This window comes from Papaver somniferum, chromosome 7 (genome assembly GCF_003573695.1).
Source record: "Papaver somniferum cultivar HN1 chromosome 7, ASM357369v1, whole genome shotgun sequence".
NCBI lineage: Eukaryota > Viridiplantae > Streptophyta > Magnoliopsida > Ranunculales > Papaveraceae > Papaver > Papaver somniferum.
The window spans coordinates 232503040-232525056 of NC_039364.1; the positions used below are offsets into that span (position 1 = coordinate 232503040).

General features: G+C 35.5%; 2 protein-coding genes across 3 annotated transcripts; one reads left to right on the forward strand and one right to left on the reverse strand.

Annotated features, from left to right (window-relative positions):
- Positions 1–15375: 15375 nt before the first annotated feature.
- On the forward strand, positions 15376–19664 carry LOC113299832 (PKS-NRPS hybrid synthetase CHGG_01239-like). Of its 2 annotated transcripts, XM_026548929.1 has the most exons (4): positions 15376–15685; positions 17060–17196; positions 17290–17769; positions 17842–19664. In XM_026548929.1, exons 2-4 carry the CDS (start codon positions 17191–17193, stop codon positions 19585–19587), a joined length of 2232 nt encoding a protein of 743 aa, XP_026404714.1. In that variant the 5' UTR covers positions 15376–15685; positions 17060–17190; the 3' UTR covers positions 19588–19664. The 2 variants fall into 2 exon arrangements, with proteins under 2 accessions (XP_026404714.1, XP_026404712.1); XM_026548927.1 differs by lacking the exon at positions 17060–17196.
- Positions 19665–19788: 124 nt separating this feature from the next.
- On the reverse strand, positions 19789–21129 carry LOC113299833. Its single transcript, XM_026548930.1, has one exon. The coding sequence runs from the start codon at positions 20965–20967 to the stop codon at positions 19987–19989; it is 981 nt and encodes a 326-aa protein (XP_026404715.1). The 5' UTR covers positions 20968–21129; the 3' UTR covers positions 19789–19986.
- Positions 21130–22017: the final 888 nt, after the last annotated feature.

Below are 22017 nucleotides of genomic sequence, written 5' to 3' on the forward strand. Positions count from 1 at the left end.
TCTTTCAACCGTTAGATTGAACATAGCTTGTTATGCACAAATGAAATATGCCTTCATTTAGATATGGGCAACCGTACCGAAATGTGTACACTTGGTGGGCTCAACAATAGTTAACCGAAGTTAGCCATATGAACACTTTCATATCAACCTGTTCATCTTTATCACAACTAGTTCAAATGACTGAAATGAAACTAGTTATAGAGTTGTTCAATTGTTTATATTCTCATAGAAGTATACAAGACACAATTGAAGCAAAATCGATTTTGATTCACTCAAATCAATTCATGAACATTATAGCCACGGTTTGCAAAAGATTGCATTCCTTATTATATAAATGTATTTGTTCATGAAGAAACCGATTTTAGAACTTAACCCACTCAAGTATGCAAACAGGTACGCATAATTAGAGTTCCGGACTTGGTCTGTCCGTCATTATGCGAATGGGTATGCATATCGTTGTTCACGACCAAACTCAATTGAATTAGCATGCAAACGGGTGCGCATACTAAATTCCCAGACTTGAACTGTTAAGCCAGTATGCATATGGTATGCATATTAAGTTCCCGAACTCCAACTGTTAAACCAGTACACATATATGGTTCCCGGGCTTGGAATAACTTGCAACAGTTAGCATACAAGTACGCATAATGTGCTATATCCAATCAATGGTTAATTGTTCTAAACTCCATTTTAATCATTGAAACATTCTTAGAAGACGAGAAGAGCTGTATCACACAAACTATTAGCTTCAAAGCAATTTTCAAGTGATAAATAGATCGATACGAAACATTCCGAGTCTACATCAAATGACTGTCTCACACAAATAAGATGTTACCAGGCGATTTTCACATGATCATCTTTAGACTTTCGTCAAGAATAAAAGATGAACTTGGTTAAAGAGAAAGCTTACCAACACATGTTTCGAGAAATATGTAAGTGAGTTAAACTCAGCTCGAAATATCAAATATGTATAAAATAAAATCTATATAGCTATACGAATTTTGTCTCAAAAGGAGATAGAATAAAAATAGACTACTGAGTGATGAATGAGTTCAAGTCTCCACATACCTTTTGTTGATGAAGTTCCACAAGCTCCCCTTAGTAGTTCTTCGTCTGAAATCGATGAACGCCATGAAGTCTAAAGCTCAACTACACATTCTATCCTAATCCGAGACATAGCTATAAGTAGACTAGAAATCAAGACTTATAGTTTTGGCAACTAAACTTGACAAACAAGCTTGAGATAGCAACGCTTGCGAGTTCGACCAAGCAGTGCTCTAACAATCTCCCTTTTTGTCAATTTTAGTGACAAAACTATCAATACATATGGGTTAAAAAATAAATAAACTTTGTAGCTTCTCATCCAAATGCTTGATTTCCTTGGTTTTTCAACATTACTCGAAATCTTCGCCACTTCCAAGTACTCCAGTGATTCTGAACGTGTTCAACTCAGCATCATAGTTGTTGAAGATCCGTAGCCATAACAATAAGGAAACAATTATTCTCAATTATTTTTATACAGTGTCATAGTATTATTACACAGCATCAAAGTTCAATTGTATCACAACTTTGACAATAATACTACAATGATATGTATCACCCCCCTTAGTCAATACTTCATCTCAGAATGAAAACCACTCCCCCTTACATAATGATCCGTGAACCATATGTATTTGTAGTGTGAACTACATAATAATTCTCCCCCTTTTTTTCAATATAAATTGGCGAAGGTACGAAAACTAGCGGGATCATAATGAAATTCTCATAGAGATACTTCATGACTAAAAGAGAACATATCAACTTTGTTTCGATGATTTCACATAGTCGAAACTTAGTGTATTCATCAAGGAGTTTACAAAGATACAAGAAAACTCCTACAATATTCCACAGCCGCACTCCCACAAAGATTTGGAAATTAAGCACAAGTTCAATTAAGAGTTTTCCCCCATAAAATGTCATTTCCGAAAGAACAACAAGAGAGACCTTACTTTTGCAAGAAAAGAAGGATTTCTTTGGACATTAACAAATTACATGAAACATGAATTTGTATCCAGAAAACTCAATTAAATTAACCACAAGAGAACCCGTGATTAATTCAATCGGAAACACTCAACATAAGAGAACTTACGGAGACATACAGTACTTTCACATAGAAGTGGATTAGGGAAAGATCAATACTGCGGAATATACAAAGATTCATTCTATTTTTCATAAATATTTGCATAATGACACAATAGACTTAATCTTTGTCATCAAAATTTCATTCTATTCTCCATAAATATTTGCATAATGATATAATAGACTTTAACTTTTGACAAATATGGGACAATCATAGTTCACGGACGCAAACACACATATCCCGTACCATTATTTGCAATATATAAAACCAATAAAGATTAATACCTCATAATCATCTTCCAAATAAACTTTAGAATTTAAATAAATAAGTCTAAAAACATTGCAAAATGAAAATCATTGGCAATAGCAATGTGTAATCACAATATAGGCTATTCCAAACCCTAGGTATCGTTCTTAAAACACTAGAATAAATTCTCATAAGAAGTTTCCTTGACAAAATCAAGTTTCTTTGATAACTTCATACCTTTGAAAAGCTCCATCATAAAAGGTATCACTGATATCCTTGGTTCTTTTGATCGTAGAAACTCCATGTTCATGGGTTAGAACATTAACTTTCGATCAACAATGTGGGAAAGCTTCCTAGCTTTGATACAGTCCATGATGAGTTTCTTCTGATTCCTGATCAAGATCTTTTAATTTTCAAGGATTTTGGTCTAACCATCAATAAGCTGATTCATTTGAAGTTGAAGATTTGTAAATTCGACCCTAGAGTCATTTTGAAAAAGAATTAAATCCTTGACAGAATCTCCAATCCAAGAGTTGTAATCTTTCCTTTCAATCATCTTTTTCAAGACAAGTTCTTGAACTGAATCGCATCCTTTAATGTCTTCTTCCATCTCAAGATTCACCACTTCCTGAGGTCTTGAGGAGTTCTCCATTTTTTTTATTAGGGAAGGGAAAACAATATAATATAATATATATATATATGTTTACAGATAAGAGAAGAACGCCCTTGTTATGGAAACCCTAAAACGCCCAAGAAAGACACGGACGTTCGTGGACCTGATATGAAGGGTTAATGGATAAAAAAGGATCCAAGAATAAGGAAATACTCTCTGTTTTCAGATATCTTTTACCTTCAAAGCATAGTAATTAAAAGATTTAATCAGAGCATATGAAAAAGATACACTAGTTACTAGGAGTCAAGATATGACTCAACATTCACAAAAGAAGAAAACAGCTAAATCAAACACAAGACATATGGTAACCTACAGTAGACTTGAGCATCTCGCAATTGTCAACCTTGAAACTCTCAAGTTAGATACAAAGATGAAGTTACCTCGAGTTAGGTAGCAAAGTGAGATGTAATACCACCATAAACATTGAGAGATGAGTTGTAAATACCATCTAAATGTTTGAGTCGGGTATTCCTTACCTTCCTTCGGTTGTTTCTTGTCCTAGAGGCATAAAACATAAACCTTTTTGAGTATCCATCAGAAGGATTTTTCTGAGGACAAAATCTAGGACCTCTATATATTGGTTCTAGAGGGTCAGGATTTAGAGAAATCCATTTCCTAGACTTGGGTCTACCAGACATATTCTCATTAGCACTGGAAATGTGTACCTTTGTAGCGCAAGAATTAGCACCATTAAGAGAGACACAATTCTTATAGAGATTTCTAAAAGAGTGACTTTGGATACCTTGTGCACGAGAATTCTGGTTTTCTGCAGGAATGAAATTCATTGTAGATGTCGTCAGACAATTCACCCTATCAACAGCAAAAAAAGTAGATTTTGAAGATCAGAAATCTATTTCTTTCAAGCAAAACAATGTGAATCATAATGATTTCTTTTCCCGCAGAAAGAACAAGTTCGTGGAAGAGAGACGTCGAAAGGAACCTGTTCTAAACTCATAGCCCTATTGGAAGACTGCAAGTTATGTAAACATTTCTTAGCAGATTCTTCCTTTGGAGTAATTTTCTTCATGTACTGTAATCCCCTGTGAGAATTAGAGAAAGACATAGAAGAAGATTTGATCATTAAGACAGAGTTTTCTTTTTTCAAGGAATTGCACTGTTCCTGGGTTAGGAGAAGTGAAGCGACCAGTTTCTCTTTTTCAGCACGAATGTTGTTCAGATCTGATGAATGAGTCTCGGTCAAACGTTTTTTCTATAAATAAATATTCTTTAACAATGTCTTCAAGAACACTAATTTTTTCACGTTGTTAGGTAGTTTCTTGAACAAGATTTTTTATATTGTTAGAGAAAGACTCAACAATACTGTAGAGTTTCCGTTCTTGACCAAGAGACTTCTCGAGTTCTTCAATGAGCTGAGCATGTTTTTCTTCAAGAGACTTTATTTTAGAATATTAAAAATCAATAATCTCAGCAGATTTTTTTAATGTTCTGGTGAGTTCCATTTCAGCTTCCGACATAGTGTCAAGTGTCACGTCAAAGGGAATGTTATCATAATTTGATAACAACAATTTGCTACCTCAGGATTCAGAAGAATCAGCTAAGGAGTTATCCTTTGAGGTAATCCCAAGACATTTGGAATAATCAAAAACTTTGGAAGATATCTTTATATGCGTAAGAATGAGACAATCTTCTGTCCATAGATTCAGATTGCTACAAACACAGACTTATGAGGTCTTAAGCGTATTTGCCTGCTCCGATACCAATTGAAAAAACGGGGGTCTAAAAACCACACCCAATATTTCGTTTAGGCAATCTGTATGGACTAACACCAATATATTTCCAAGAGAATCAACTAGACAGTCAGACTCAATCAAGAAAATTAACATCCAAGAGTTATATCTCAATTTCTCAAATCAATCTGCAATCGAACAGATAGAAATCTGTGAGCCGGATTAATATGAGAAAAACTTGGATGGTACCAAAGACCAATATTCAAGCGTATATAAATTCCAATCAACAACCAAAGGTTGGATTCACCAATTTATTGAACTACGCACAACCTATGATATTTCGATTATATAAAAATAAAATGCGGAAAAGAAATAACACAGACACCAGAAATTTTGTTAATGAGGAAGCCGCAAATGCAAAAAAAAAAACCCCGGGACCTAGTCCAGATTTGAACACCACACTGTATTAATCCGCTACAGACTCTAGCCTACTACAAGTTAACTTCGGACTGGAATGTAGTTGAGCCTAACCAATCTCACACTGATTAAGGTACAGTCCCGTTCCTTACGCCTCTGAATCCCAGAAGGACTCTACATACTTGATTCCCTTAGCTGATCTCACCCACAACTAAGAGTTGCTACGACCCAAAGTCGAAGACTTGATAAAAAAAATCTGTCTCACACAGAAAAGTCTAATAAATAGATAAATCTGTCTCCCACAAAAATACCTACGAGTTTTTTGTTCCGTCTTTTGATAAATCAAGGTGAACATGAACCAATTGATACACCGAACTTATATTCCCGAAGAACAACCTAGTAATATCAATCACCTCTCAATGATCTTAACCGTATAGTAGCGGAACAAGATATTGTGGAATCATAAACGATGAGATGAAGATGTTTGTGACTACTTTTTATCTTACCTATCGGAGATTGAATCTCGAGCAAATCTTAGAGAAGATAGTATTCAATACGATCGAACAAAGTAAGATCATAACACACAATTACAGAGAAAATAGTTGGGTCTGGCTTCAGAATCCCAGTGAAGTCTTTAAGTCGTTAACCTATAATGGTTTTAGAAAATCCTAGGTTAAAGGAGAATCGACTCTAGTATCAACTAGTATCACACAGGAGGTGTGTGGATTAGGTTTCCCAGTTGCTAGAGTTCTCTCTTATATAGTCTTCATATCAGGGTTTGCAATCAATGCTACCTTGGTAACAAAGCATTCAATATTCACCGTGAAAACCTGATTAGATTCAAGCTAATATATTTCAACCGTTAGATTGAACTTAGCTTGTTATACACAAATGAAACGTGCCTTCATTTAGATATGAGTAACCGTACCTAAACGTGTACACTTGGTTGGCCGAACAATAGTTAACCGAAGTTATCCATATGAACACTTTCATATATCAACCTTGTTCATCTTTATCACAACTAGTTCAAATGACTCAAACGAAACTAGTTATAGAGTTGTTCGATTGTTTATATTCTCATAGAAGTATACAAGACACAATTGAAGCAAAATCGATTTTGATTAACTCGAATCAATTCATGAACATTATAGCCATAGTTTGCAAAAGATTGCATTCCTTATTATATAAATGTATTTTTTCATGAACAAACCGATTTTATAACTTAACCCACTCAAGTATGCAAACAGGTATCCATACTTAGAGTTCCGGACTTGGTCTGTCCGCCAGTAAGCGAACGGGTACGCATACTGTCGTTCACGACCAAACTCAGTTGAATTAGCATGCAAACGGGTGCGCATACTAAATTCCCGGATTTGAACTGTTAAGCCGGTACGCATACGGGTATGCATACTAAGTTCTCGGACTTCAACTGTTAAACCAGTACGCATACAGGTATGCATACTATGGTTCCCGGAATTGGAATAACTTGCAACAGTTAGCATACAAGTACACATACTGTGTTATATCCAATCAATGATTAATTGTTCTAGACTCCATTTTAATCATTCAAACATTCTTAGAAGACGGGAATAGCTGTATCACACAAACTATTAACTTCAAAGCAATTTTCAAGTGATCAATAGATCAACACGAAACATTTGTACACCAAATGAATGTCTCACACAAATCATGTAAGATGTTACCAGGCGATTTTCACATGATCATCTTTTGACTTTCGTCAAGAATAAAAGATGAACTTGGTTAAAACGAAAGATTACCAACACATATTTCGAGAAATATGTGAGCGAGTTAAACTTAGCTCGAAATATCAAATGTGTATAAAATAAAGTCTATATATCAATACTACTTTTGTCTCAAAAGGAGATAGAATATAAATAGACTTCTGAGTGACAGATGAGTTAAAGTCACCACATACCTTTTGTTGATGAAGTTCCACAAGCTCCCCTTAGTAGTTCTTCGTCTTCAATAGATGAATGTCGTGAAGTCTAAAGCTCAACTACACATTTTATCCTAATCCGAGACATAGCTATAAGTAGACTAGAAACCAAGACTTATAGTTTTGGCAACTAAAAATGACAAACAAGCTTGAGATAGCAACGCTTGCGAGTTCAACCGAGCAGTGCTCTAACAACAACCACACCCAATATCTCGTTTAGGAAATATGTATGGAATAACGCCAATATAATTCCAAGAGAATCAACTAGACAGTCAGACTCAATCAAGGAAAATATATCTAAGAGTTATATTTCTGTTTCTCAATGTAATCAGCAAATAGATAGAAATCTGCGAGCCTAATTATTATGAGAAACAATTTGAACAGTACCAAAGACCAATGTCCAAGTGTCAATCAATTTCAATCAACAACCAAAGGTTGGATTTACCAATCGATTGAACTATACGCAACCTGTGATATTTCAATTATATAAATAAATATAATGCGGAAAAGAAATAACACAGACACCAGAAGTTTTGCTAACGAGGAAACCGCAAATGCAGAAAAACCCCGAGACCTGGTCCAGATTTGATCACCACACTGTGTTAAGCCGCTACAAACTCTAGCCTACTACAAGTTAACTTCGGACTGGAATGTAGTTGATCCCTAACCAATCTCATACTGATTAAGGTACAGTCGCGTTCCTTACGCCTCTGAATCCCAGCAGGACTCTACGCACTTGATTCCCTTAGCTGATCTCAGCCACAACTAAGAGTTGCTACGACCCAAAGTCGAAGACTTGATAAACAAATCTGTCTCACACAGAAAAGTCTATTTGAATAGATAAATCTGTCTCCCACAGAAATACCTATGAAGTTTTGTTCTTTCTTTTGATAAATCAAGGTGAACAGGAACCAATTGATAGTCCGATTTTATATTCCCGAAGAACAACCTAGAAATATCAATCACCTCACAATAACTTAACTATATGGTAGTAGAACAAGTTATTGTGGAATCACAAAGAATGAGACGAAAAGCTTTGTGACTTCTTTTTATATCTTACCTATCATAGATAAATCTCGAGCAAATCTTAAAGAAGATAGTACTCAATATGATAGAACAAAGTAAGATCAGAACACGCAACTGCAGAGAAAATAGTTGGGTCTGGCTTCAAAATCGCAATGAATTCTTTAAGTCGTTAACCTATAATGGTTTTAGGAAAAACCTAGGTTAAAGGAGAATCGACTCTAGTCGCAATTAGTATCACACCAGAGGTGTGGGGATTAGGTTTCCCAGTTGCTAGAGTTCTCCCTTATAAAGTCTTCATATCAGGGTTTGATAACTTTGGAACATAGCAATCAATATTCACCGTTAGATGAAACCTGATTTAAGATTCAAGCTAATATCTTTCAACTGTTAGATGGTCTTTAGCTTGTTACACACAAATGAAATATACCTTCATTTAGATAAGGGTAATCGTACCTAAACGTGTATTTTGAGTTGGCTAAATAACAGTTAACCGAAGTTAGCCATATGAACACTTTTCTCTTAACCTTGTTCATCTTAACACTTCTAGATCAATTGATAATCAAATGAATCTAATTGTGTTACTCATAGAGTTGTTCAATTGTTTATATTCTCATAGAAGTATACAAGACACAATTGAAGCAAAATCGGATTGATTCAAAAGAATCAGTTCATGAACATTTTAGCCACAGTTTGCAAAGATTGAATTCCTTAATTTATAAATGTATTTGTTCATGAGTATGAAATCATACTTAACCGATTTAAGAACTTGAACTACTTAAGTTTGCAAACGGGTACGCAAACTTAAGTTTCAGACATTGGTCACAAGCCGACAGTTTGCAAACGGGTAGGCAAACTTTAGCTTCAGACCGAACTCAGTTGAAACCGTTTGTGAACGGGTACGCAAACTTGGTTCCCGGACTTCAATAGTTAAATCGGTTTTCGAATGGGTATGCAAACTTAAGTACCCTGACTTAAACAGTTGAATAAGTTTGCGAACGGGTACGTAAACTTCCGGTCCTGAATTCCATCAAAATAGTTCGTAAACTAAGTACACAAGCCGTAATGTATCCAGACATGGGTTTTAGATCTTTACTCCCATTTCAATCATTGAAACATTCTTAGAAGACGACAATAGCTGTCTTACCAAACTATTAGCTTATAAGCAATTTTTAAGTGATCGAATGATCAATAAGAAACATTCCGAGCCTACATCAAATGACTGTCTCACACAAATCATGTAAGATGTTACCAGGTGATTTTCACATGATCATCTTTTGACTTTCGTCAAGAATAATGATGAACGTGGTTAAAGCAAAAAGCTTTCCAACACATATTTCGAGAAAGATATAAGCGGGTTAAACTCAGCTCGAAATATCAAATGTGTATAATGTAAAGTCTATATAGCTATACGACTTTGTCTCGATAGGAGATAGAATATAATAGACTTATGAGTGATAGATGAGTTCAAGTCTCCACGTACCTTTTTTTTGATGAAGTTCCACAAGCTCCCCTTAGTAGTTCTTTGTCTTCAATCGATGAACGTCGTGAAGTCTAAAGCTTAACTACACATTCTATCCTAATCCGAGACATAGCTATAAGTAGACTAGAAATCAAGACTTATAATTTTGACAATTAAACTTGACAAATAAGCTTAAGATAGCAATGCTTGCGAGTTCGACCGAGCAGTGCTCTAACAGGTTGTTTGGTTTTTGTTATATGTGAGATGTTTGCTTGCTAACACGTATATTTCTCACGTATCTTATGAACCTTATATATAGATGATGTTCGTATCTGCATTAGTTAAGTCTGGACAAAATATTTAAAGTTTTCTGCTAAAATATTTCATGTACAATAAAGAACACAAATATCCACATAGTATGTAGAGACGAGGATGTAAATTCCAATACCATCTACCTGATTTAACAAGTTAGCTAATTAGGATTATAGTTGTTCAAAGCTCTTTGTACGGTGATATTGGAATCATTTCAGTGTAATATTGTAAAAAAAATACCCAAGTTTTAAATAAGAGAAAAACAAAAGTGAAACCATGAAAACCGATGTTTAGTACCTTTGGTGTTAATTAAAGTACTTGAATCAAACAAATAGGTATCCATTTCACTTCTTAGTTATTGTCTTCCAGGAACAATTTTGCAGGGATGAAGAATTTCGGGGGAAACAATAACACTCCCACAAAACTTAAGAATCTGAATACTAAAGTGATCAATACCTAGTTGAATTACAATAAAATACAATACAAACATAACATTTTGACACAAATCTTTTGTGATCATGCATTACCCATTATGCGGGTCACTTACTTGGTGAAACCGTCAGAAATCATCATAACATATGTATATATAATAGACAAAAATCACAACCTCCAAGAAAAAAAATGGAATGAAAAATATCAGGATTATAGAGGGAATGCGTCCCCCAACTCACCATAACCATTTAATACGAAAACATGATGCAAAAGCTTCATAGAAATTCTCTATTACCTTACTTTTAAGAAGAAAAAAACATACAAAACAGAAAGTATCAATTTAGAAGGAAAAAAAGACGTGGTGTTTCTCTTTCTAAAGTATCATATACTAAGTCTTTTGATACTAGCCACATATATAATGAATAATCATCACATTGTTTGTCAAATATTGCAAGCTTCCTAAATCCATTAGGAGCAACACTTGTAAGTATAAACATCCAAACTGAATTGGAAACGCTTACAAAACTCTCTCTCTCAATCTCTCTCTCTCAAACAGTGAAAGAAATAAAAAAAAAAATAGCCATTCGAGCTCTCCTGCTAAAATTTCCTCATTTTAGGAGCAGATTTGAGCAGGCCTAATCATCAAAAACATCTCTTTTTTTTTCCTCTCTTTTCATTAATCAATTTAGGTTTATTTAATTTTGTAGTTGCAGGAAATCCTACAACACACCCCTTGTATTATCATGACTATGATTTCTAGATCTAAACTTATTTGATATGAAAATAAAGATAAAGATAATGAAAATAGAAATAGAAAATAAGACACAAGATTTACGTGGTTCGACCAATGTGATCTACATCCACGGGGTTAGGGATCTTCACTATGATTGTTTGTAATTACATATGGATTACAATTGAGACTCCATTAATGAGTATTTGGATCTCTTGGTTGAAGAAGGAAGAAGAAGATAATAATACAAATTCTGCTCTCTCTCTCTCTACAAATGTGTCCTCGCTAAATTGTCTCTCTCCTTTTTCTTTTTAATTATCCTCCTTTCTCTCTCTTGCCTTTCTCTGTATATAGGTATTTACATAATGGATGACAACTCATATATGGTGGGGTACAGATAACATTTCCCCTAATTTCGTGTCTGGCTTGCGGTATTTTAGCAAACTTACAAATGTTAACTTCGCAAACATCCTAAATTTCGCACGATCATCATACTTTTCTCACGTTTAAGCTGATGTCATTTGTTATGTCATCTCTGAAATCATACTGCGATGTATTCGTGATGTATTGATAGTATTTTCGCAAGCATGTCGTTGTTGCGAGATTCTGATCCTACATCTTGCCTCTTTTTTCTTGAATATTGCTTGAAGAGCGATCTTCAGGAAAAAATCCGTTGTTGTAATTGTTGGAGCGAGATACGTGTTGTTGGAGTAGTCTTTGATCTTTGTTGATGAAGGAACGAGCGAAAGAATACTGGACTTGAAAAGTACGTACTTGCCTCTATTCTTTTGTGAAGTTCTGGAATGTTTCGAAGTAAATAAGAAGTATCATCTTTTGAAGTATGTGAAGTATGAAGTATCCTTGAAGAAGTATAAGAAGTACTTAATCCTCGAAATATATAAGAAGTATGAAGTATCCTTTGAGAAGTATAAGAAGTACTTAATCCTCGAAATATATAAGAAGTATGAAGTATGAAGTATCCTTTGAGAAGTATAAGAAGTATCCGTCCTTGATTGCGAATAAGAAGTATTGCGAAATTATACTCCACGTTATCTGCCTCATGCAATGCTGTAATGCAAATAAAAATTTAGATTAGTATTCAACATTTCTTTTATCAAAAAATTTCATTTAATTGCAAGTTCAAATCGTTTTTCTTTGTTTTGATTTCCTTTGTATAACTTGTTTCGTCTCATCCGATAAACATCTTTCATGGAAATGATCCTAATGAGGTCTTACGCAGCCTTTTGATGGAAGGTCTTACTAGCCTGTTGATGGAAGGTCTTATTTTGCCTCCTACCACTCTCCATGTTAGATATCATTCTCATTTGAAACAAACAAAATTTCCAAGAGAAATATATAAATTGATTTGTGCGAGATTTTTCTCGGTTTCTTTTGTAATTGTGGAATCTTTGTAATTCTGAAATTTCTGTAATTCTGCGATTATATCGCCTTTTGTAAATCAAATCAAAAATCTTTTATTTTCTGTAAAAGTAAAATGTTCAAGGAAAGTGGTACTTAGATTTTATATGATTCGCTGTTGTTGTCAATATCGCGCGAAAAATACGTTGCATGAAGTATAAGTGTCGCTTAGCAAAAACAGATGCGAAAGGCAAGAATTGAACCACGACCTACTACTTGCATATTTTCGCACCATACCAATTATGCTAACCCTCTCTTGCGAAATAATCAAAGTTATTGTGAAGTAATCAAATTCCAACTGTGTGAGAGGCAATTCTGTATAAATTTCGCGTAAAAAAATAAACATGCGAGACGCAAGAATTGATCCCGCGACCTGCTGCTTGCATTCATGCCTCCTGACCAACTGTGCAAGCTTCTTCTTTGCAAAATATCTCTGCGAAATTATCATCAACTCTCTTCTGTGCGATATAATCAAAGAAATATATGTGCGAAAAAATACGCATGTGTTGGGACTTGATCACACGAGCATGAACTCATTAACTTCGCAGATGACCAATTATGTTGCCTCTTGTTTGTGAAATAATGAAACAATATGGCGAAATTATTCATTTCTTCGCTCTCTGTAAAAAAGAAGAAGACTATGTTCGCAGGTGAATTCGAACTTGCGACCACGAACGCACATACTGCTCTCTGGACCAATTTTGCAAGAACCTCTCTGCGAAATTAACGCATAACTTTTTTCCTTATTCTTTTATTCTCCCATGCAAATGAGAAGAAAATGAAAAATATGTGTCTCTGCGAATTCGAACCCGTGACCTATTTGTTGTTCGCTCAGCCTTGAACCATCTGTGCGAATTTCTGTTTGTGATAGAAATTGCAGCATCTGCCTCTTATCTTTTCTTCGTCCTTCCTTAACTTCTTTCACATTTGCCTTCATATCCTGAACATGAAAATCTTCCACTGAAACTTCCATTTTTTCCTTAAATTTCACCACAACAACTAATTTTTTTCTCTCGCTCTTTTCATGTCTTTGAATTGTTGATGATGTTTACTCCCTGAAAGTGTGATTTCTTCCATAAAATTTCCATTTTTGAACCTAAACTTTGTAGATCTAGAAAAATATGAACAGTAGCTAATCTTCATGAAAATTTCTTGATCCAACAAGTTACAGGAAGGATAAATCCTTTACTCGTTCCCTGTTTCTAGCGCCAAAATGTAGATGCAGGAAATCCTACAACACACCCCTTGTATTATCATGACTATGATTTCTAGATCTAAACTTATTTGATATGAAAATAAAGATAAAGATAATTAAAATAGAAAATAAGACACAAGATTTACGTGGTTTGATCAATGTGATCTACATCCACGGGGTTAGGGATCTTCACTATGATTGTTTGTAATTACATATGGATTACTATTGAGACTCCATTAATGAGTATTTGGAGCTCTTGGTTGAAGAAGGAAGAAGAAGATAATAATACAAATTCTGCTCTCTCTCTCTACAAATGTGTCCTCCCTAAAGTGTCTCTCTCCTTTTTCTTTTTGATTATCCTCCTTTCTCTCTCTTGCCTTTCTCTTTATATAGGTATTTACATAATGGATGACAACTCATATATGGTGGGGTACAGCTAACATTTTCCCTAATTTCGGATCTGGCTTGCGGTATTTTCCCAAACTTACAAATGTTAACTTCGCAAACATCCTAAATTTCGCACGATCATCATACTTTTCTCACGTTTAAGCTGATGTCATCGGTTATGTCATCTCTGAAATCATACTGCGATGTCTTCGTGATGTATTGCTAATAATTTCGCAAGCATGTCGTTGTTGCGAGATTCTGATCCTACAAATTTCAAGTTTTTCCTATTTGATTTTATTTTTCAGCACTTGTTTAGGGTATTTTTGGCTTGAAATCTTTAATTTTTGTTGTGCCTTCAATACTTGCAAACAAATTGTTGATTAAAATAACGTTTATAGCTTTGATTTGGGGGTTTATTCAAGTTTTTGTTCAAGTTCTTGTTGATTTATTCAAATCCAAAAGAACACGTTTCTACTCATCAATGGAAACGTCACTAACTTCAACCAGGTTTTGGGCAATAACAATATCAAAGATTCCTTATCTATGGAAAAAAAAAATACACCCCAAGTCTCTCGTTACAATTCATACTCCATTAAAAACAACATTCCTTAAGACACGGACACCAACAACTACCATAACATTAAAGAAACCATCATTAACAAGTTTTACAAGATTGATTTTTATGAAGAACCAGACCGAGCCAAACCGATTCCACCTTAGGATAACAGATTTTATTCATGTTACCTTTGTTATGGCTACATTAAGAAAATCATTGACAACTGGTTGGATTTGTGGATCGTTTTATGCCCATGTCATCTGTTTCACTATGACTTTGAGAAAACTTTTGAGAAATGGTTGTATATTTTGACCCTAACATCTCTATTGTTAGTAGAATTGTTTTATAGTTTGGATGAGTTAGATTTTATCCAAACTAGACCATCTGAACTATGTCATGTTACTATGAAATTTGTTTGTAACAGTTATCTTTCTTTTTCAAATTATGCCTTGTAACTGTGATGCTAAATGATTTGAATGCGGTTGTTGTCTATTTAAAATCTCCGTAACCCAGTCCTGTAATCGTTCCCGAATCCCGATATCAAATTGGAGAATTGTGGTCAAGTTTTGAGACATGCCTCGTTTTGAAAGAAAAACAAATAAGGAAGAATGAGTTCTCACTTCTCAACTTGCAAGTAATTTACAGAAAAGGTGTTATACACCCACTTTAAAAAGTAGGTTAACATAAAAACACAATTAAAACTCAGACAAATAGGTAGAGAATTTCGTTCTGGCCATAACATAAGTATTTTTACGCCCCTCTTTCTCTCATTCAGCGAACCCTAAGAAAAAAAACTCCCATTGACGAAGTTTAGGTTCTCCTGTCGGATCTTCTCTTCTGATACAATTATCAATTTTAATCTCTCTTTACATTATTCTTTTTCCTAATTAGATGTTTCAATAATAAAAAAAACCCTTAGCTTTTATTTTTAATTATTACTCTAGATCTGGATTAACTATTAACTCGAATTCGGAGTAAAAAAATCCAATCTTTTTTGATGTTGGGCTCTCCCGAGAGGAAGGAGAATCCTCCGAAGAAACCCAGAATTGATAAGGACGATTACAACGAGGTATCTATTTCTCTGTTCTTTAATGTTATGATTCTAGGGTTTACTTGTTCTTGTTTGATTAAAGCTATCACATTTTCAATGAATTTGTTGGAATTATTAGAAATTTTGCAGTAAATATCCTACCTTTAGCTAACAGTAGTGCATATTTTTGCTGAAATATTGAAACTGCCATAGTAATTGAAGAAAATTGAGCTATTGATAATGCGAAATCATTGCATTGAAAGTACTTGTTTTTGTTATCCATGTTTTTGATGAGTAGGAACTGGGGCTGAATTTCATTGTAAATAAGTACGTCTTCAGGTATATATTCTATGACAGACTTGTTTCCGAACATATGCTGAGACTTTGGGAGTCAAGCCTTCACTGTTTTAGCATATTTCAAGCGATATGTGCCAAATTTAATCTTATTGGAAAACTAGGCTGGATAATTCTTAATGAAATGTTTGAAACCAGAAGTCACTGATGTTGGTCAACTTGTAGATTTCAACATATACCTGCATCTGTATTCCAGTGAGCATTATGGCTCACAAGTAACTAGCTAACTAGGTCAAACCCAAGCACCTTCACTTTGTCCTGGCTTTAATTAAGAGCAACAATAATGGCTCCCTCCTTATTTAGACACTGCCACCCTAGATTATGAAAGCACGTCTTTTCTGTGACAACCGTAGGGCAACTTCATTAGAAACAGAAACAAAAGTCAGTTACAAGTTTCTGATGTTGCTGTAACATTCTCCCATCCCAGTTATATGCATTATGTACTGAGGATATTAACTTAAAAATGTCCTTCACAGTCCATATTATTAGAGTCTTTTCTATGTATGAACTATACTTACTCAGTTTGACTCCTTAAAGACAGAGGCTCTTTAATTATTTGTGATCCGCATAACCCAGTTACCCAAATAACGTAAGGGATGTACCTCCGATTCTTCGGTACCTCTATTGACGCCACCAAGTCTTTTTTTCTTGTAAATAGCAAATAGGATCATTCTTGTTAAGGCTGTTAAGTTTTTGGATATCTGTTGGAATAAGCTTTTGGATATCTATTTAACGGGCTTAAATCACAACTCCTCGATTGTACGCAAACAAGGTAAAATTGTAAGGCTTTAGCCACTTAACTATCTTTTGCTGTCTGGAAATGGATCAATTCTTTCATAAAGTATGAAGAGCACAAACGATACAACGTATATAAATAAAAAGGGAAGTGGAGGAATCTGCTAGTTTTCTTGTTGAGAAAGTCTTGAAATAATTGTGCTAATTTTATACTTTTAGTTTTACGCTATTAAGATTTAGAAGGCTAAAACATGGGCACATTGCTTTTTATAAATATCCTATCAACTATATTGAAAAAAAATTAACTATACTTTTTGGCTTTAGTTATCAGCAATTCATATCTTTTGGCTAAACGTTGAAAATGCCAGCTGAGACCTTTTTGGTGCGCCCTATGTTTGCAATATTGGTAGAGATAGAAATTGAAGAAAAACAGATCCGTTATTTATAGGTCTACTATGCTGGTATGCCTTTTGTTGAATTTTTATGTTTTTTAACCCATTGTTGTTTCAAATAGTTCGGAGAGTTGTTTGTAACTTTTATTTTCTTTTACGTAGTCATCAATGATCCAAGCCATCGATAATCAATTAGAGATTGAACCCATCATAGAGAATCAAGCCACTGATAATCATTTAGAAATTCCATCCGGGGAAGATGATATCAAGCCTGTTATAGAAGGTCAATTGGACAGTGAGCCCAATCTCGAAGATCAGTCAGAATATGTGCCGATTATAGAAGATCAAGCCATTTATGATCCGTCTGAAGTCGAGCCTATTTCCGTAGATCAAGCTGTTGATAACGATGCTGTACTCAAGCTTATTGGTGAAGATCAAGATGCTGCTTGCAAATTCGAAATCGAAGACCAAGTAACCACTAATCAGTTAGAAGGTTATGTGGGCGTCACTGAAGATGACGCTATTGATAATCAATCAGAAGCAGAGCAAAATTATGAAGAACAGGACATTGATAATCAGTTAGAACATGATCCCATTGCAGATGGTCAAATTGATCTATCCTCAAAATTCATCACTGATAGGGTATATATACTAATTTCTTTATAACTGAACCCCCAATAAGTTATGTTTCTGATTGTTTGTATTAATTTGCAGGTATTTGAAACTCGAAAGGAGTTAATTGATTGGGCAAAAGAAACTGGAAGAGAAGTGGGGACTGTTATTGTGACTAAAAAGTCGGATTTTGTCACAGGGAGGACACCCAGGCTTCTTCTTGGCTGTGAACGGGCTGGTAAGTACAGGCCTCGTAAACCAGGAGCTGAGAGAAAAGGTGGAAAGAGGAAAAGCACTACGAAGTTGTGTGGGTGTCCATTTTTAATGAGGGGACTTTATCAACTAGGTACTCCAGATAAATGGAAGGTTAAAGTTGTTTGTGGACGGCACAACCATCCATTAGTTGGTCATGTTGAGGGTAAATCAGGTATGGGTAGACTGACGGTCGAGGAGCGTAAGATTGTTGAAGAGATGTCTGCATCTGGTCTAAAGCTGAAGCAAGCACTCACAGTAATCAAGTCCAGAAATCCTACAAATGCATCAACTATCCGCCATGTTTATAATGCTCGAGCCACTTTAAGAAAGATTGAAACTAGAGAGAAATCTCATATGCTTCAGTTGATTAATGACCTTCAAGATAATGCGTACTTAGAATGGCGTAGATATACTGAGGACGCTGATGCGGTGAAGGACTTATTTTGGGCTCACCCAGAGTCAGTTCAACTAGCGAAGTGCTTTCCTCATGTTTTTTTGGTGGACTCCACATACAAGACAAACAGGTTTAAAAGGTCGTTATTTGAGATTGTAGGAGTCACCTCTACAGATCAGACTTATTCAGTGTGTTTCACATTAATGGAAGAAGAAAAAGAGGATGACTATGTCTGGGCTTTAGAAAAGTTCCGTGCATTGCTTGACCGAAATGTTCTGCCATCAGTGATAGTGACTAATCCAGAGTTGCCTTTAATTAGTGGTTTGGAGAAGGTCTTCCCCACTACTAAGCTTCTCTTTTGCCGATGGCATATCTCGAAAGATATAAGGGGTGTGGCAAAGAAGGAAATTGCGGATACAGAGACATTCACAAAATTTATGGAAAGATGGGAAGAGTTGATGGTGTCCCCCAGTGAGAGTGAGTATGACAGTTGTTTGAGAGAGTTGGAATCTGACTACTGTGATGCAGAGACCTTATTAAGCTATGTAAAGGATATCTGGTTGAACCCGTTTAAGGATCGTTTTGTTGCTGCCTGGACTGACCTATATGTACACTTAGGCAATACAAGTACAAAGAGAGCTGAAGGTGCACATTCGAGGCTGAAAAAGCAATTGAATGCTGCCAATTACGATATCCAAGGGATGTGGAAGGCTATGCATCCATTGATAAACCTTCAGTTTACAGATATCAAGGCGTCCTTTGAGGTAAGCATTAAGGAATTACAAGAACGACACAGAGTTGGTATCTTGAGAGAGGTCATTGGGGCTATATCAATTGCTGCAATTGACCACATTTTAAAGGAAAAGAAGCGTGCTGGATATAAGACACTAGATGTTGATTCATGTGGTTGTGTGCTTCGTCATACTCATGGACTACCGTGTGCACACGAGCTTATTAAGTATGAAGAAGAAGGGCGTGCGATTCCTCTTTCTTCAATACATTCCATTTGGAAAAAGTTATCTCCCACGCCGGTTCCTCCAAACCGCGGTGATCTTGACTCTCGCCCTGAGTTTCATTTGTTTTTTGAGCATTTTAATGAATCTTGTGAAGATCGGAAAGTGTATTTATTGAAAAGATTAAAGGAACTAGCCAGTCCAGTGGAGCCTGCATATCTTATTTCAAACGGATTATTGGAGTGAAAGTTATTGATAGCTCAAAGCATTATTAGATATTCTTTCTATTCTTCTTTATAATGTTCATATCTTTTATTTTCTTAGTGAAAGTTGTACTTATTCCATTAGTCTGAGAAGAAAACCAGACTAAACTGTGCAGGTTTTAGATTGTTAAATACTTCAGAAAACTCCAGTCATGCAAGAATAAGAAAGACCAAACGGAGGAAAGGTGCAAATGGGGTTATCTTGCAGTATACTAGTAGCTAACTAAAATCTACACAATAAGATGATATATCAACAAGAACTAATCAACAGCCCTGGAAAACAAACAAACAAATCTCAAATTACTGTATTATATTTACATGCCATTTTGTGGGCTCAACTGTTCCAAAGTTGAATCTTTTAGAGACAGTGAGCCATTTTGATCTAGATTGAGTCAATGACCCAGTGTTGTCCGTCAACTTGAACTCGAAAGCCATTGACTCGAGCAAACAGGTTGACAGCTCGCCGAACTCCACGTTCATCCGCTGCTGTAAAATAATCGTGCCCGAACATGACACCACCTGGCCGTAAAATTTTGTAAGCCCGATTTATGTCAGACCAAGCCGAGTGGAAATCATGACCTGCATCAACCTCAACCAGGTCGCCTAAAATACCCCACTCGCAGAATTTGTCAAGTGTCGATTGAGTTGAAAAGGGGATCGGCAAAATCAACTCAGTTGCATTCGAGTAAACAACATTCTGCATGAACTGATACATAAGCATGATATCACCATTAACCATTTGAATATCCATAAATCGTTCATCTCGAAAACCAGCCCATCCACGAAAATCATCAACACAAAGAATCTGAGTTTTGAGACCTAATGAACGAGTCAACTCAGCCATATGAATCGCCGAAGCGCCTAAAAACGTACCCACTTCAATTATAGTTGTTGGCTTAACTTTTCGAATCAAGTTTTCAAAAACAGCTCCTTTTGATCCCCAACCTTTGATTCTTTTCTCTTTTATCAGGGAATTAATATGGGGTGGTGGGAATTCACTGTATGGCGACGTTCCATTGTAAACTTTGTATAGAAGCGTTTGTCGAATCAGTTCCGGTGAAACTGGCTTACCGCAACGAGTTAAAAATCGAAAATGATCTAATGAATCGGTGGGTATAGAGGACAACGTTGACTTGGCAGTACCGGTGGTGGTTTTGCTCGAGGAAGAAGAAGGTGGGCTTGGTTGTATAGAAGTGGTGGCGGTGGTGGTGATATTATGAGTTGTCGATGATGACGATGATGATGATAAGTAACCAAGTGTGTAAGATAGAGAGATGACAAGAAGATAGATTAATGGTTGACTGAACCTTGTAATAATTTTTCTTTGATGATTATGTTGTTGTGGAGGTTTATCATCCTTCATTTTAGAGAGAAGATGAATGAGTTTTAAGGAATATTGTTTAAGTGTTAATTCCTGGAGATTTTTCTAAACCTCTCTTTTCTCTTTCTAGATTTGAAGAGTCAGAGTGGTTTAAAGATAGAGAAGAAGTGGTTTAAGGGCTTCAAGTAGTCTTTAGAAATTCTGTCTCTCTCTCTAGAATTAGTCAGTTGGACAAAGAAATAGAGAAACGTCACGGTTTGGAGAGGTGTCATTTCGTCTCCCATTTTCCATATGGGGCTGTATCTTTCTGTCCGTTTTCATTAAATGCCGGGATCTTTGATACGTCTATTTTGGGAGTTCCTTGTGGATCATTTTATTTAGCGTGGACTTTTGATGATTGGATTTTTTTTCTCTTTTGAAAAGATTTAAAAATGTGAATAAAAAGAAAAGAAAAGTTTTTACGACAAACTTGTTGGTAGTCGCAGCAAGTTGTGCCCAGCCCTTTTTTGGATAGTTAAATTTAATCTATAAAAAAGAAAATTGCGAATTTTCATATTAGCATCATGTCTAATTATGTAATTTTTCAATCTCAACAAAGATTCTATAGTTTCAAAATCAAGCTCACCTAAGACAATAAAAGCCAAGGTACCAAAACTATACCCATTGACTCTACATCTATCAAGCTATTTACATCTTTTACGTTCAACGGCTTTAAACAAAGCAAGACCGGGTGTGAAAGCGTCTATGCCAACCCCAACAAAAGGGGAAACTCCCGTCACATCCAAACAAGTATCTCGACCCTCCTCTCAATTGTAGACAAGAATGTCCGCTGTTCTGGAATCACCACCATCACGAGATAAGAAACCCAAAAGCGCTTCAACTTTAGCGTGCACACCGGCCCTATAACAAATATCCGCAAATGTGTCACGAACAAGATCATGTCGAAACTTGACTCCAACTTCATTTGCACAATGCAACGCATAGTCACCATATAATCCATAGCCTTGTTACAACACAAACAAATATTTTTTTTCTGCAAATAGGGGAATACCAAGTCTATAGCTAAGAATAGCACAAAACTGACGTGGCCCT